The sequence below is a fragment of the Petromyzon marinus genome, unplaced genomic scaffold (genome assembly GCF_048934315.1).
Source record: "Petromyzon marinus isolate PM22_M1 ecotype Great Lakes invasive population unplaced genomic scaffold, UKy_Petmar_22M1.pri1.0 PM_G_Scaffold_19, whole genome shotgun sequence".
Lineage (NCBI taxonomy): Eukaryota > Metazoa > Chordata > Hyperoartia > Petromyzontiformes > Petromyzontidae > Petromyzon > Petromyzon marinus.
In genome coordinates, this window is record NW_027422750.1 from 2,965,388 (window position 1) to 2,982,136 (window position 16,749).

Here is a 16,749-nt window from a genome sequence, read left to right on the forward strand (position 1 = left end):
AAAGAAGTCCAACGTCTATGTTGAGTGATCGCTGCACTCTCACGGGTCACTACGCTCTACCGTACAACACCGCGCGGTCTGTCAAAGGCCCTCCTCGCTCGTGGGTGAGTTATTCAAGGCAGAGCCATACGGTGAAGAACAGAAGTCAACGGAAGCCCGCGAATGTGTTAACAAATTCATCAATAACGGAGGTTTTTTGGGGTCAGATCGCGTAAATGTGTAAATGTTGTGTTGTTGAACCCGCCGCCACCCGAGACAGCCAACCAGTGAGGGTTGTTACGTAAACAGAACGTGGCCAATTCGTCACTGGTACAGCACGCCGGTTGTGTGTTGGAGAGATGGCTAGCTGTCACCTGAAGCTCGTTGTGATTAATGGCGAAACGTCATGGTACTCAGTTTGTTAATGTCGTGGCTTGGCTGTCCAACACACAACCGGTGTTCTGTACTAGTATACTACACTATACACTACACTATACACTACACTATACACTACACTACTATACACTAATATACACTACACTATACACTACACTATACACTACACTATACACTAATATACACTACACTATACACTACTATACACTACACTATACACTACTATACACTACTATACACCAATATACACTACACTATACACTACACTATACACTACACTATACACTACACTATGCACTAATATACACTACACTATACACTACACTATACACTACTATACACTACACTATACACTGCATTATACACTGACATACACGACACTATACACTAATATACACTACACAATACACTACACTATACACTACTATACACTACACTATACACTACACTATACACTAATACACACTACACTATACACTAATATACACTACTATACACTACACTATACACTGCACTATTATACACTACACTATACACTACACTATACACTACACTATACACTACACTATACACTACTATACACTACACTATACACTGCACTATACACTAGTACACACTACACTATACACTACTATACACTACACTATACACTAATATACACTACACTATACACTACACTATACACTACTATACACTACACTATGCACTAATATACACTACACTATACACTACTATACACTACACTATACACTACACTATACACTAATATACACTACACTATAAACTAATATACACTACCCTATACACTATACTATACACTAATATACACTACACTATACACTACACTACACACTCGTGCTGTGCTAGTGACGAATCGGCCACGTTCTGTTCATGTGACAACCCTTACTGGTTGGCTGTGTCGGGTGGTGGCGGGTTTTAACGACACAACATTTATATTTGTACGCGATCTGACCCCACAAAAACCTCTCGTGGATGATAATGTTCGTTACAGCCTGCTACGTGTTAAACCGTTCAGAAATGCTTCGTATAATTCACAGCAGCCATTATAAACCATGATGTTGTCTTAAACAGAGACATCCTCCGACGAAAGTAAAATCATTGATCAGCCTACGCTTTAAAAGCGCTGGCATTGCAGCGGCACTGCGGTGTTACCACACAACAAATCTGCACCGCTGATTGTAGAGGCTTGGGGGGATTTGCCAAGGCCACTCCGTCATCAAGAAGGGCCCCTGGTGACTGTCGCGGTCCCCAAGTGACGAGATTCATTCCCCGGGCCGGACGAACGAACGGCCGGGGGCGGCGCAGCACGTGACGCAACAGTCACGTCGGCTGGGGGTCTCGGTCGGTGATGCCCAGAGGGGCGGCAAGTGAAATCCGGCCAGGCCCCTCTGACGGCCGATAGCCGAGAAGCACCGAACGTCGGTGAAGCTGCTTGTTGTGATTACTGACGAAACGTGTTCACGTTGTTCATGTTTGGGCTTTGCTCTCCAGCGCACCGCTGTTGCCGTGCTAGTGACGAATTGGGCCACGTTCTGTTCACGGGACAAACTAACTGGCTGCGTCGGGTGGTGGCGGGTTTAACGACACATTTATATATTTACGCGATCTAACACAAAAAACACCTCTATCACGGAGGTAATTCATGATTTGCAGCGGAATGTAGTTTGTGTGTTACAAGTCCTGCCACGCGCGACAATGGTCAGACAACATTTGTCTTCATCCTGGGACCTCCTTTTGCCAGCGCCAAAAAGTGATGGTAGGTTTGTCCACCTTTTTGTCTGGCAACGAAACAGCGGCGTCAAGATGTTAAAACGCCAAACTGAAACCTTTTACAAGGAATCACGTTGCTGCATTCACCACAATGCTTGTGGTCAAAATGCAAAAAAAAACGTACTCTGATCATATATGATGATGCATTGTCTTTGAAACTGCTTGGGTCTACACCAGAGACGCATTTTTGGCCTTTTGGCGTCCTCTGGTCTAACACCGTCTGAGACGAGGCTCCTAAGAAAGCTGTCTCTGGTGTGGGCCAATCAGTTTTCAAAGACAATGCATCATCAAATATTATCAGAGTGTGTTGTTTTTGTTTGCATTCTGACCACAAGCATTGTGGTTAATGCAGCAACGTGATTCCTTGTTAAAAGGTTTCAGTTTTGGTGTTTTAACATCTTAACGCCGCTGTTTCGTTGCCAGAAGAAAAGGGGAAAACCCCTATGATCATGTATTCGTCTGTTGGTTTTTATTTTATCCGCAAATTTCAGGACTAACTGAGCAGCACCTCAATTACTGTTTTCAAGCCGATGCGGTTGAGTTTCTAAGAGACTGACGTTGTACAATGGACTGATATCCTTTAGGCTCCTCACTGAAATCTATTTGAAACCCAATTTCATCTCAAAATGCCTTTTTTTGCTGATGGATTTCTGAGCAGCTCCAGTTGTTTATCTTGAGTGTCGTTGGGACGGATGGATGGACGGATCTGCAGCGAGGGCATTGAGCCAGAATCGCCGAGACCCTGGGTTTGAATCCAAGCAACAACCGCCTAATGTTTAAACCGTACCCTTAAATGTGTACATTTGATGTCGGCCAAATCACCAACGACTACGCTAACCATCGTGCTAAAAATAGTTCTCACTTAATTTGGGCCAAGTTCCAGCTCTACACAAATAAATATTTTTTTTCTCACCATAATTCGACTCGTCCAATCAACATGCTGTTTGCTCGCCTCGTCGCAGGGCATCGACGTGAAGTGTTGTGCCCCCTCCTCCTGGTGGGTGTGTGTGTCAATCGAAGGTCATTTGAAGGGAATCTCAGAAACGCTTGCGAAATCCGCCTCGCGAGCGGGGGGAGGGGGGAGGGGTGGTGGAGGCCGCCGCTCCGCTTCGCGAGAGTTCCAGACGGACACTTCGTCACGTGACGTCATACGGAACGCACGTTTCTGGAATAACGTTTGGGGGGAAAAAAAGACGCCAAAAACACATCTGAGCATGAATTTTGATTTGAAGCTTTCGTGACTGCAGTGATTCATATTCTTGGTTCTTTCGGTAAAGTCACCACGTAGAAGGGAAACAATCAAATAATCAAATATATAAAACAATAAATTCTCACGACGTTTCGACCGCAACACGAGCAGTCATCATCAGGTTTTCACACCTGATGATGATTGCTTGTGTTGCGGTCGAAACGTCGTGAGAATTTTATTGTTTTATATATATTCTATTATTTTATTGTTTCCCTTCAACGTGACTTTACCGAAAGAACCAATAATATATCTGAGCATAGTTAAGAGGCGTGCGTGCAACTGTCCCAATTAAGCAAATGGCGTGGTAAAGTGGGCTTGGCCTGCCTTTGTTTATCATCATGGCTCTGGAAGAAATCCCCAACCCCTCACCCGGGGTCGGTGGGGGGAGAACCCGGCCCCTCAACGTCCCGGCTCCCTGTCTCTCCCCAGCGCAGGGTGGCACCCCCAATTTGACTGTGCCCCCAACCACAGGTAAGTAGACACCGGGCAGCACGTGCTGTGTATGTCCGACGCTACACAGGGTCCTCGCAACGTGGTGATACTACGCCGTATCAACGACAATCGTACGATCCGTGATGATCGTACGATCCATCTGCTAGATACCGTCATATCCCCGTGATTGTTGTAGCTGGTTTAAATTTGTTTTATTTCCTGACCGGGAAAAACTAAAACATCAATAACAAATAGGTTCGTTAACGTCGTTAATAAATGGGCATCGTCCATTACATTAATGCTCTGCAATATTTTTCAAAATAATTGACGCCACGGTGATTGACCTGCATGATTTTCATAATGAAGATAATTACGTAATTTGTTTCAGTGGAGCTGACAGCATGTACCGAGTACGTTATAAGTGTGACAGATGGCCTTGATTATAAAATACTAGCTGTACTACCCGGCTTCGCCCAGGACTTGGATCCACAACGCCCGGCCGCCTTTGTCTCCCCAGTGGGGATGTTCACACACCACAGCAGTTACTCGTTTGAGGCTGAGACGACCTAGGGGAGGCCCAGGACCGGTTAAAATAATCGTCACCGGTGGTGGCCGTGAGCGGAAATCGAACTCGGGTCGCCGGGTTCGTAGCGCAGCGTAGCGCTAACCACTACACTACAATGTGTTACGCTTCCACACACACACAGACACACACACAGACACAGACACACACACAGACACACACACATGGACACACACAGACACACACACGGACACACACACAGACACACACACAGACACACACAGACACGCACACATAGACACACACACAGTCACACACAGACACACATACAGACACACACACACAGACACGCACACACGGATACACACACACAGACACACACGGACACACGGACACACAGACACACACAGAGACACACACACAGACACAGACACACACACAGACACACACACACACACACAGACATACACACACAGACAGTCACACACAGACACACACACAGACACACACACAGTCACACACAGTCACACACACAGACACACACACAGACACACACACACAGACAGTCACACACAGACACACACACAGACACACACACACACAGACACACACACAAACACACACAGACACACACACAGACACACACACAGACACACACACAGACACACACACACGGACACAATGTATAAACCTCCACCCACTCGTGCAAGTGATGAATATAATAGTTAAGTGCCAATATGGCCTTGTAAACACGCGTCCACGTCACGTGCTCTCGCAATTAACTCATTAACCCGATTGGCAATCATTGACATCCACGCGCGTGGCTTCCCAGCGTCACGTGGCCGTCAAGGCATCGGCCAATCAATTATGCAAATTAGTGTCGCAATCCCACTGATTGATGAATCAAGGCGGGCAGGCTGAAGGAGGAGTGAGCCTAGTGAATAGTGAATTGGTGCGTGTGTGGAGCGGTGGCTACCGCCGGCGCTGTGGAGGGCTTGTTAATGATCGTTCACTGGACTCGACATTGGTGGTGGTGGTGGTGATGTTGTAAGGAGTTGGGGCACAAAGTGAAGCTTCACCTGGCCAGGAGCACGGTTTGTTGTCTCGAGTTTAGACGTTTGTTATTCGAGCTACAAATAGCCGAGTGGGGGGTGGGGTGTGGACGCGTGGCAGACCCCCAACTCTGTGCGTTCTCTACCGTAGTCTCCAGATTCATAGACGCACTTTCTGGAGAATGTGATCATTCTTAATTTCAACAACAACAAACACCGCGTTAAGCAGTAGTGGTAGTAGTAATAATACTGTAGCTCTTGGGTTACGTTATGCATTTCGTACAATGCCGAGCCGTTAGGATGTTTTGCGATGACCATAATATTAATGACTTAAAGCTTTCGTGACTGCAAGAATCACTTTTATGTTTCCTGCCTCAGCAGCTCGCCCGCTATATGATATTGTTATTATTTTATTTATTTATTTTCTATCTACGTGGCTTTACAGAAAGATCCAAAGAATATAATAATCATGTTTGTCAATCATCATCATCATCACCAGCTGTGATAGCATTAAGTGGCATCATCAGTTGAATCATCATCATCAGCAGCATCATCATCGGCCCTCGACAGCAGCAGCAGCAGCATCATCACAGCCCTTGTCGCTATCTGACAGCATCATCATCACTGCCCTTGTCGCTATCTGACAGCATCATCATCACTGCCCTTGTCGCTATCTGACAGCATCATCATCACTGCCCTTGTCGCTATCTGACAGCATCATCATCACTGCCCTTGTCGCTATCTGACAGCAGCATCATCACTGCCCTTGTCGCTATCTGACATCATCATCATCACTGCCCTTGTCGCTATCTGACAGCATCATCATCACTGCCCTTGTTGCTATCTGACAGCATCATCATCACTGCCCTTGTCGCTATCTGACATCATCATCATCATCACTGCCCTTGTCGCTATCTGACAGCATCATCATCATCGGCAACAGAGGCAGCAGCAGCAGCGTCACGACCGCCATGCAGTGCAGCGCTGCCAGCGAGACTCTTCCCAACTCCTTAGCAGGAGGAGGAGGAGAGGCCGCAGCCGCGAGCACCACGTGGCCACTCGCAGGCGCTGCGTCACATGGTGTCGGCACCGGGCTAGTCTCACTATCGCAGGGTTACCTGCACGTACCTCCAGGTGTGTATCAGACAGGTGTGTCTGTGTATCAGCCAGGTGTGTCTGTGTATCAGCCAGGTGTGCCTGTGTATCAGCCAGGTGTGGGTGAGTACCAGCCAGGTGTGTCTGTGTATCAGCCAGGTGTGGGTGAGTGCCAGCCAGGTGTGTCTGTGTATCGGCCAGGCGTGGGTGAGTGCCAGCCAGGCTCTCAGAAGGGCCACGCTCGTTGGGGGTTCGCGACGGGCGTGCGGCCGGTGTCGACGCCGGCGTGGGCAGCGGGCGAGCGGCAGGTAGGGCGGCTTATTCCACGTGCTAGCGGCGGTGATGGCAGTGGTGGTATTTATTACGGTGGCAGTGGTGGTTATGACATTGGTGGTGATGGTAGTGGTGGTATTGATGATGGTGGTGGTGGTAGTGGTGGTGTTGGTAGTGCTGGTTGTAATATTGATGGTGGCAATGGTGGTGATGGTAGAAGTGGTATTGATGATGGTGGTGGTAGTGTTGGTAGTGGTGGTTGTAATATTGATGGTGGCAATGGTGGTGATATTGACGGTGGTGTTGGTAGTGATAGTGCTGGTTGTAATATTGATGGTGGCAATGGTGGTGATGGTAGTAGTGGTAGTGACGGTGGTGTTGGTCGTGGTAGTGCTGGTTGTAATATTGATGGTGGCAATGGTGGTGATGGTAGTGGTGGTATTGACGGTGGTGTTGGTAGTGGTAGTGCTGGTTGTAATATTGATGGTGGCAATGGTGGTGATGGCAGTGGTGGTAGTGACGGTGGTGCTGGTAGTGGTAGTGCTGGTTGTAATATTGACAGTGGCGATGGTGGCGATGGTAGTAGTTGTAGTGATGGTGGCGGTGGTGGTGGTGGTAGCAGTGAGGTGTTATTGTGGCACGGCGTGAAAGCCCTTGGCGCTGCTGCTGCTGCTGCCGCTGTGAGCCAGGCAGGCACCAGGCGCGCCTCGCCAGCACCCCCGGCCGGGGTGATCTGCCGCGTGCCGGCGCGTGACGCCTCGCACGGCCGTGCCATCCCACAACGCTCACAGGTAACGGAGCTCCCTCGCCACCCCCCCTCCCTCCCCCCCCCGCGATGTCGTGAACGTCAACACACATTGCACAGTAGGTCCTCATTAAGACCGCACATTTATTTCACCGATCTGTAGTGCAAACGAATGAATGCACGTGTGTGTGTGTATGCATCTTCATTCGCGTGCGCCTATCTCCGACATTTCAGGAGATTAATGCCCGCCGCCTTTCCAGTCCTGCCAGGGTCGATAAAATAACGACCACTTTGTTGGGGGGGGGGGAGGGGAGTTGAAAGGGATCGGCCCCGCCAGAGGAATATGGAATTTCCACCATCGGCTCAGGGCTGTGAAACCGGACACGAGCACCGCCGCTCACCTGAGCGGCAAATCACTTTGACCTCGACTTGACCTTCAGCAGAAACAAAATCACGTGCCTTGTGAACGCCTCTGATGCACCACAGTGCCTTGTGAACGCCTCTGATGCACCACAGAGCCTTGTGAACGCCTCTGATGCACCACAGTGCCTTGTGAACGCCTCTGATGTGCCACAGTGCCTTGTGAACGCCTCTGATGCACCACAGTGCCTTGTGAACGCCTCTGATGCACCACAGTGCCTTGTGAACGCCTCTGATGCACCACAGAGCCTTGTGAACGCCTCTGATGCACCACAGAGCCTTGTGAACGCCTCTGATGCACCACAGTGCCTTGTGAACGCCTCTGATGCACGTGACGTGCCCTGTGAACGCCTCTGATGCACGTGACGTGCCTTGTGAACGCCTCTGATGCACCACAGTGCCTTGTGAACGCCTCTGATGCACCACAGTGCCTTGTGAACGCCTCTGATGCACCACAGAGCCTTGTGAACGCCTCTGATGCACCACAGTGCCTTGTGAACGCCTCTGATGCACGTGACGTGCCTTGTGAACGCCTCTGATGCGCCACAGTGCCTTGTGAACGCCTCTGATGCACCACAGAGCCTTGTGAACGCCTCTGATGCACGTGACGTGCCTTGTGAACGCCTCTGATGCACCACGGTGCCTTGTGAACGTCTCTGATGCACCACAGTGCCTTGTGAACGCCTCTGATGCACCACAGTGCCTTGTGAACGCCTCTGATGCACCACGGTGCCTTGTGAACGCGGCTTATGCACCACAGTGCCTTGTGAATGCGTCTGATGCACCACAGTGCCTTGTGAACGCCTCTGATGTACGTGACGTGCCTTGTGAACGCCGGCTCCCGGGGGTCACGTGACCCGTGGGGCCCCGTGACCCCTCTGGGACCCGTGGCCTCCGCGGACCCGGCGAGATTCCGGCAGTGGCCTCCGGGACCCGCGGGGCCTTCGGAGCCGGGCCGACCCCCGGGGCACCCCTGGCCTGGCCAGCCGGTGAGGGGCGGTGTTGGCTGTGTTGTGTTCGCTGTGTTGTGTTGGCTGTGTTGTGTTCGCTGTGTTGTGTTCGCTGTGCTGTGTTCGCTGTGTTGTGTTCGCTGTGTTGTGTTGGCTGTGTTGTGTTCGCTGTGCTGTGTTGGCTGTGTTGTGTTCGCTGTGTTGTGTTGGCTGTGCTGTGTTCACTGTGTTGTGTTCGCTGTGTTGTGTTGGCTGTGCTGTGTTCGCTGTGCTGTGTTGGCTGTGTTGTGTTCGCTGTGTTGTGTTGGCTGTGCTGTGTTCACTGTGTTGTGTTCGCTGTGCTGTGTTGGCTGTGTTGTGTTGGCTGTGTTGTGTTCGCTGTGTTGTGTTGGCTGTGCTGTGTTCGCTGTGCTGTGTTGGCTGTGTTGTGTTCGCTGTGTTGTGTTGGCTGTGCTGTGTTCACTGTGTTGTGTTCGCTGTGCTGTGTTGGCTGTGTTGTGTTGGCTGTGTTGTGTTCGCTGTGTTGTGTTGGCTGTGCTGTGTTCGCTGTGCTGTGTTGGCTGTGTTGTGTTCGCTGTGTTGTGTTGGCTGTGTTGTGTTCGCTGTGTTGTGTTTGTTGTGTTCGATGTGTTATGTTGGCTGTGTTCGCTGTGTTGTGTTGGCTGTGTTGTGTTCGCTGTGTTCGCTGTGTTTGCTGTGTTGTGTTGGCTGTGTTGTGTTCGATGTGTTATGTTGGCTGTGTTCGCTGTGTTGTGTTCGCTGTGTTGTGTTCGCTGTGTTCGCTGTGCTGTGTTGGCTGTGTTGTATTGGCTGTGTTGTGTTCGCTGTGTTGTGTTCTCTGTGTTGTGTTGTGTTGGCTGTGTTGTATTGGCTGTGTTGTGTTGGCTGTGTTGTGTTCGCTGTGTTCACTGTGCTGTGTTGGCTGTGTTGTGTTGGCTATGCTGTGTTTGCTATGTTGTGTTCGCTGTGCTGTGTTCGCTGTGCTGTGTTGGCTGTGTTGTGTTCGCTGTGTTGTGTTGTGTTGGCTGTGCTGTGTGTCAGTGACGTGTGGCCGTCTCTGTGGCGGTCTCTGTGGCGGTCTCTGTGGCGCGGCAGTCGAAGCCCAACGGGGCAGGTCGTGTGCGGCGGGCCGAGTCGTGGGAGGGGCCGCCGCCTCTCCCCGAGTCGTCTTGGCCAGCGTGGAAGAGCAGGCCGACAGATTTACCCCCCCCCCCCCCCATCGAGATGGGGTCGCTCGCTCTCGCCCTGCGCTTCTCCTTCCGCAGCGCCGAGCGTCAGGCCCACGGGCCGGCCCGGTGGCCCGGTGCCCCCCGGTGCCGCCCCCCCGGTTGTTCCGCACCCCGGCACCGGAGCTCTTCTCTGCCGTGCAGCGCGGCGAGCTGCGAGACGACTCCCAGCCAAGTCTCGTCGATATCGTCCTCCTGCAGCACCACCAGCACCACCAGCAGCAGCAGGTCCTCCTCCAGCAGCAGGTCCACCACCACCACCAGCAGGTCTACCACCTCCACCAGCAGCAGCAGCCACAGCAGCAGCAGCAGGTCCACTACCACCACCACCAGCAGCAGGTCCACCACCTCCACCACCACCAGCAGCAGCAGCAACAGCAGCGGGTGCTGCAAGCGGGGTCGTCCTGCGTGGTTCTCAAGGGGTCTCAGATTCCAGCTGGGCTCTGCAGGACTCTCACGGGTCCCTCCGTCAACTCCAGCACCTCCAGCACCTCCACCATCGTCTGCTCCACCACCTCCACCGCCGTCTGCTCCACCACCTCCACCGCCGTCTGCTCCAGCACCTCCACCGCCGTCTGCTCCAGCACCTCCACCGCCGTCTGCTCCACCACCTCCACCGCCGTCTGCTCCAGCACCTCCACCGCAGTCTGCTCCAGCACCTCCACCGCCATCTGCTCCACCACCTCCACCGCCGTCTGCTCCACCTCCTCCACCGCCGTCTGCTCCACCTCCTCGCGCTCCTCCCGCTGGTGCTCCTCCGCCTCCCCGAGGACAGCGGCTGCTGCCGCGTTAGCTCGGAAGAGCAAAGCGAACGCGCGCGAAAGGCTCCGGGTGAGAGGCCACGATCCCCTTAGGTTGACTCAGACTAAAATAAAACTTGGGGGGGGAGGGGGGGGAGGGGAGGGGGGGGTGATATGGCCCGGCGGTGGCATGTTCGAGATTCGGTTCGGATCTCGCAGGCCACCCCAGCGATTACGTGAAAAGAGTAGCCCATCGTGGTCCATGTGAGTGATGTTTTAAACATTGACACTGCGCCTACATCAGTTGGGACCGCACGTAGCAGCGACAGTCTCCTCCCGACTGGCCCCCACTTGCAGGCCGGGCGTCACGTGGTGCAGCACGAGGACAGCTGCCACTGGGAGAGCTGGCGGGTGCCCTTTCAAACGTCTGAGGTGTAAAACGTAAAGTCGCTCATCGTCGCGCGAAGAGATGGCCCGCGACGAGGACGCCGCGTAAAACAAATAATTTTGATTTAAAGCTTTCGCGACTGCAGTAATTCATATTCTTAGCTCTTTCGGTAAAGTCACGTTGAAGGGAAACAATAAAATAATAAAATATATAAAACAATAAAAATTCTGATGACGACTGTTTGTGTTATGGTCGAAACGTCGTGATCATTTTTATTGTTTTATATATATTTTATTATTTTATTGTTTCCCTTCAACGTGACTTTACCGAAAGAGCTAAGAATAGAAACAAATAATTATTTAACTTAAAACTCGGAACCATCCGTCCGTCCGTGTGTCCATCCTCCCGCGTGCCCGTTTCTCTCCCCGTGCTTTTGAGTGACTTCGCGTTATCGTGCAACACGGCACGGGGTGACGCGAGACGGTTTAAGTCTGGTCGAACCGAGTCCTCGCCCACGGGTGGCGGAACGAGTTAAATTCATGGGAACAAAAATCCCGTGCTGGTGGCGAGAGAAGAGCGATAGGGAGGGCGACTGACCGCCAGCGAGCGACCGGAAGCCGATCGGCGATTCACCGGATCGTCGATCGCCTTCGACGCCGCTTGGCCCTCGAGCGCTGTCGCTCAAGGGCCAAGCGGCGTCCATCCCCGGCGCTGACGGCGTGTCCGCGCGCGTCCGTCCGTCTGCGTGTCCGTGCCCTCAGGTGCGATACCTGAACCGCGCGTTCCTGCTGCTGCGTCGCCTGCTGCCGCTGGACCGCCTCCGGCCGTCGCGGGTGGCGACGCTGCGTGCGACGGTTCGCTACGTCGGCCTGCTGCAGGCCGTGCTGGCGGAGACCGCCGCGGCATGCGGCTCCTCCCCGCGTGGCGCGTGACAGCGCGGGGTGTGTGTGTTTGGTGAAGGGTGTCCCGCCGACTCGGCCAGGTGCGTACACGTAGGTGCGTGTGAGTCGGAGATGCGGGAGCGGCGGGGGGGGGGGGAAGGACAAAAACAGTTCTAAGTAATCTTCTTTGGTTCTTTCGGTAAAGTCACGTAGAATGAGAATAAAATAATAAAATAACACAATAAAATTCTCACGACGTTTTGGTCACAACGCAATGCATTGTTGTGAAATGTTAAACTTTAAAAATCTTAACTATTTCTTTGTGCTTCGGAAACGTGTACGAAAAAGGGGGGGAACCCGCCCCTCTCTCTGGACGAACAGCGTCGACAGACAGACGCCTTCGAGATGAATCGAAGCGTCTGTTTCCTTGATGGTTTATGGCTTGAGGAAGACCCGAACAGAACCAGGACACAAACACACACACGAACGCACACACACACACAGACCACGCCCCCCCCCCCCCTTTTCCACTGCGCGAAGAGAATTGTCTTTGAATATAACGGTCAGCCGCATTTTCAAAAGTCAGTCAAGAGTGAAGCAGCGAGTCAAGACAGATCAGCGAGTCAAGACGTCCACAGGACGAGCAGTCGCATGGAGCGGCTGGCTCCGAGCCTCGCTGAGTAGTGAGGATCGCATGAGTCGCCATGTATCAACGAAAGTGAGTCATACAGCAGTGGAGAGAAACTGCTATCAGCGAATCAGCGCTGAGAGCGCTCGAGCATCTCCACAGAGAAAGCACGTGCAACGTAGCTGAACCAGCAGCGGAAAAGCTTGGACAGCCGCCAACAAATTCAGCAAACCAGCGACCAAGCGCGTGCGACTTGAGTCATACAGCAGTGGAGGAAACCTGCTGCCAGAGAGCCGCCAACAACCTCAACAAAGAGAGCACGTGCGACTCGGCTCACTCAGCAGAAGAAAACTTGACCTGTCGCCCGCGAGCGCAGCGTCAGATACTACAGCAGCGGAAAGAGCGCGGCCAGCAACGCCAAGCAAGAGCGTGCAGCAGCTCAACCAGCAGTGGAGAGAAACTGCTGTCAGCGAACCAGCACGGGCGCGTTCGCGCATCTTCAAGGAGAGGGAGCGCGCGCCACCAGCGTGCCATCAGCACCAGTATCAGCACCAGCGCGTGCCAACATTAACCACCAGCGTGCCACAGCGCGCAACTTCGCATCACCAGGGCTGAGAGGGCAGCGGCCCCGCACTCAACACCCATCGGCGCGACGACGGCGAGCGTCGTGCTGACTCATCCAGCCAGCAGTGGACAGAAACTGGCAGCCGTTCGTATGCAACCCCTCCTCCACACTCCCTCCTCACTCCCCCACCGCGCCGCAACACACAGGAAACACATTTTGGACACAAGAGATGCTAACCTCGGCGTCTGCTTTACGCAAGGAATTGAACCATTGATAAAGAAGACACACGATACGCATATCGGGATAATCAAGAAGGGTGCCACTCCAAGGTGGTGCATTAAAAATCAATTCATAAAGGAAAATACTGCTGTCATTGATGAGTTGCATAATAACCAATCGTCCTACTGTTAACAACGTGATAATTGACTTGAAGGTCTATGAATGGATGTGGTACTGTGTGGGCAATGTTTAAACACGAATTTACAAATTATAAGGTTAAGGTTTTGATAGAATAGTTGCATGTTTTAATCTCTCTCTGAACAACCGATTGATTGTGTTACGCGTCGGGAATTAACCACAGGTGCCGCTATCGAGGTGAAACAACGCAATCGTGATGGTATCATGTTAACGCTGTGTTGAAATTCCAAAATCCCGAGATTGAGTTTTCATATTATCCAAAAATTAAAGTTAGCTAGAAAATAAAATTGATTAAAGCAGGTTTGTGTGTGATTCTTCCTGAAATTCTGCATATTGTTCTGCGTATGAGATCTGAATCCTGGGGACCTATCATAAGCACACTATCACCACACATAATCCATAACACACATAATTCATAATGTTCAATCGAGAGTAATCATATCCTTATCGATAATACGGAATTAAAGAGCAGAGTCGAATCGACTCTCTCTCATTCACGCTCACAAAGCCTGCGTCACTGCATACGATTAATCACGTTGTTCCAATTCATAACACAATCCTCGTCACCGAGGCTCGACTTATTATCATAACGACCTGCATTATCATAACCACGCCCACTCGCATAAATTAATACGATTATCTCTCGAATCAGCATAATTTATGCGCATAATTACACAAATTAACATAATTTCGGATAAATTATGCAAATTTTAAATTTCATTTAATTTTCATTATTTTCATCAATTTTCATAACACCTATATATACAACAGTGTGTACACTGTGTGTGTGTACACTATGTGTGTGTGTGTACACTGTGTGTACACTATGTGTGTGTGTACACTGTGTTTGTACACTATGTGTACACTGTGTGTGGAAGCCAACTGTGGACCGGTTTTGGTGGACAATGTCTCAACAGCAGTGGGGCTTGCTTCAAGCCATGGTTGTGAACATCCAGACGTTAATCAGCAAGGAGCATTTCTAGTCCAAGTTCGACAAAATCTACGTCAACACGTAAGACAAAATTATAATTCGTGTTGTAGAGAATGTATCTCCGCTACGTGTAACTTTAAGGTGGTATGCCTTGTAACTGATGAATGGTCCGAGTGTGCTTCCTATTTCAAAGACAATGAGTTGCTCCAGATGCTTCGTGGAACACAAAAACACCGTTTGACCTGTATCACAAGAACAACGGGTCTCACCTGAGTTCTCTGTACAGGTTACTTACAAAACACACACACACGCACTTTGTCCTAACATCACTTATTCAATGTTTGACCTTTATAAATAGAATGTTGCATGTACACACAGGCATTTTAACAAAATTTAATTACTGCAGAGAAATATACTGCATCAGATAGCATCTGATTAAGAAGCTACTTGAAAAAAAATATGCACCGTCTGCTTAACAGTGGATGTAAAACATACTATTGTGTCATTCAAAACGAGTAGGCCATTGCATGCTGGCGAATTCTAAACATTAGTGACAAATTACACAACTGAGATGAAACATCAATCATCGCCCCCTACTGACAGCCTCTTGTTCACATACTCTTTGGTTCTTTCAGTGAAGTCACGTAGGCAGAAAAAATAATAATAGATCACGACGTTTCGATCGTAACACAAGCGGTCGTCCTGAGGCGGAAAAAATAATAAATGCAGGCCGGTGCAGGGCCACCACCCTGTGCCACACAGGGGCAGCTGCTACTTGGGGATGCTCTTCGAGTGTTTCAGACGAGGTACAATACAAAACTCGGAGATGCCGAGGCGGTTAAGCAAGCGCCGAGTAAATGCAATTATTATAACATAGTGAATGCTTGGGAGCTTATTGTCTCTCGCTCCTGGTTAGAGATCTACCCAACCCACAGGTCCACAAAGACTGGCCGCCCTTACTCTGCAGGTTGAACTAGGAACTGAGTGTCCAACTTCACATTCTTGTCATTAAAGGCCTGTGACAAAGGTGCATCCATTGTAGCGACATCATCTCAAGCTTACACATCTACCGGGTCTCCACTTGACTTTGTATTGTCTAGGAGCAAGTCCACCCACACCTCCACTTCCACAAACTGCTGGGGGTTGCCTCGCTCTGCCTCAGTCAGAATTCTCCTCCTGCTTCACGATGTGAAGGTCCCATTTTGGAGTTGAATCTTCATCTTCACATTTTACCTTCACTTCTTCGCTCATCACTTCTTCACATTTCACCATCACCTCTTCATATTTCACCTTGATACCTTTAAAAGTGTCCAAGCTGGGATTTTCATCCGGTTCTTGTTTCATGAGGGATGGGCTCATTGCGGCACTTTGACTTTCACAAGCTGACTTCAGACTCCACTCCTTGTGGATCTTCTGATGCTTCTGTGTTCTCAGGTGTACTTGAAGATTTGATGAATGTGCAAATGCCTTCCCGCAAACACTGCACTTGAAGGGTTTCTCTCCCGTGTGTGTTCTCTGGTGTACTTCAAGATTTGATGAACGTGCAAACGCCTTCCCGCACAGAGTGCACCTGAAAGGTTTCTCTCCCGTGTGTGTTCTCTGGTGTTTTTTAAGAGCAGATGACCGTGAAAATGCCTTCCCACAAACACTGCACTTGAAGGGTTTCTCTCCCGTGTGTGTTCTCTGGTGTAATACGAGATTATATGACTGTGTAAACGCCATCCCGCACATCGTGCACCTGAAGGGTTTCTCTCCCGTGTGTGTTCTCTGGTGTTTTACAAGAGCAGATGAATGTGCAAATGCCTTCGCGCACACAGTGCACTTGAAGGGTTTCTCTCCCGTGTGTGTTCTCTGGTGTGTTACAAGATGACATGAATCTGAAAACGCCTTGCTGCACAAAGTACACTTTAAGGGTTTCTCTCCTGTGTGTGTTCTCTGGTGTTTTTTAAGAGAAGATGACCGTAAAAATGCCTTCCCACACACACTGCACTTGAAGGGTTTCTCTCCTGTGTGTGTTCTCTGGTGTGTTACAAGATTAGATGACTGTGCAAACGCCATCCCGCACATC

At 50.5% G+C, this 16,749-nt stretch overlaps 1 protein-coding gene across 1 annotated transcript; it reads left to right on the forward strand.

The window, feature by feature from the left end:
* The first annotated feature begins 10,129 nt into the window (after positions 1-10,129).
* LOC142912140 (uncharacterized) lies at positions 10,130-12,281 on the forward strand. Its single transcript, XM_076060458.1, has 3 exons — positions 10,130-10,195; positions 10,399-10,962; positions 12,021-12,281. Exons 1-3 carry the CDS (start codon positions 10,130-10,132, stop codon positions 12,189-12,191), a joined length of 801 nt encoding a protein of 266 aa, XP_075916573.1. The 3' UTR covers positions 12,192-12,281.
* Positions 12,282-16,749: the final 4,468 nt, after the last annotated feature.

What these genes read in the sequence shown, in the direction of transcription:
- LOC142912140 (XM_076060458.1), top strand. Translation starts at nt 10,130, where the DNA reads ATGGGGTCGCTCGCTCTCGCCCTGCGCTTCTCCTTCCGCAGCGCCGAG. An exon ending in AGCGTCAGGCCCACGGGCCG is followed by an intron (nt 10,196 to 10,398) that starts GCCCGGTGGCCC and finishes CACCACCAGCAG; the next exon opens with GTCTACCACCTCCACCAGCA. An exon ending in ACGCGCGCGAAAGGCTCCGG is followed by an intron (nt 10,963 to 12,020) that starts GTGAGAGGCCAC and finishes CCGTGCCCTCAG; the next exon opens with GTGCGATACCTGAACCGCGC.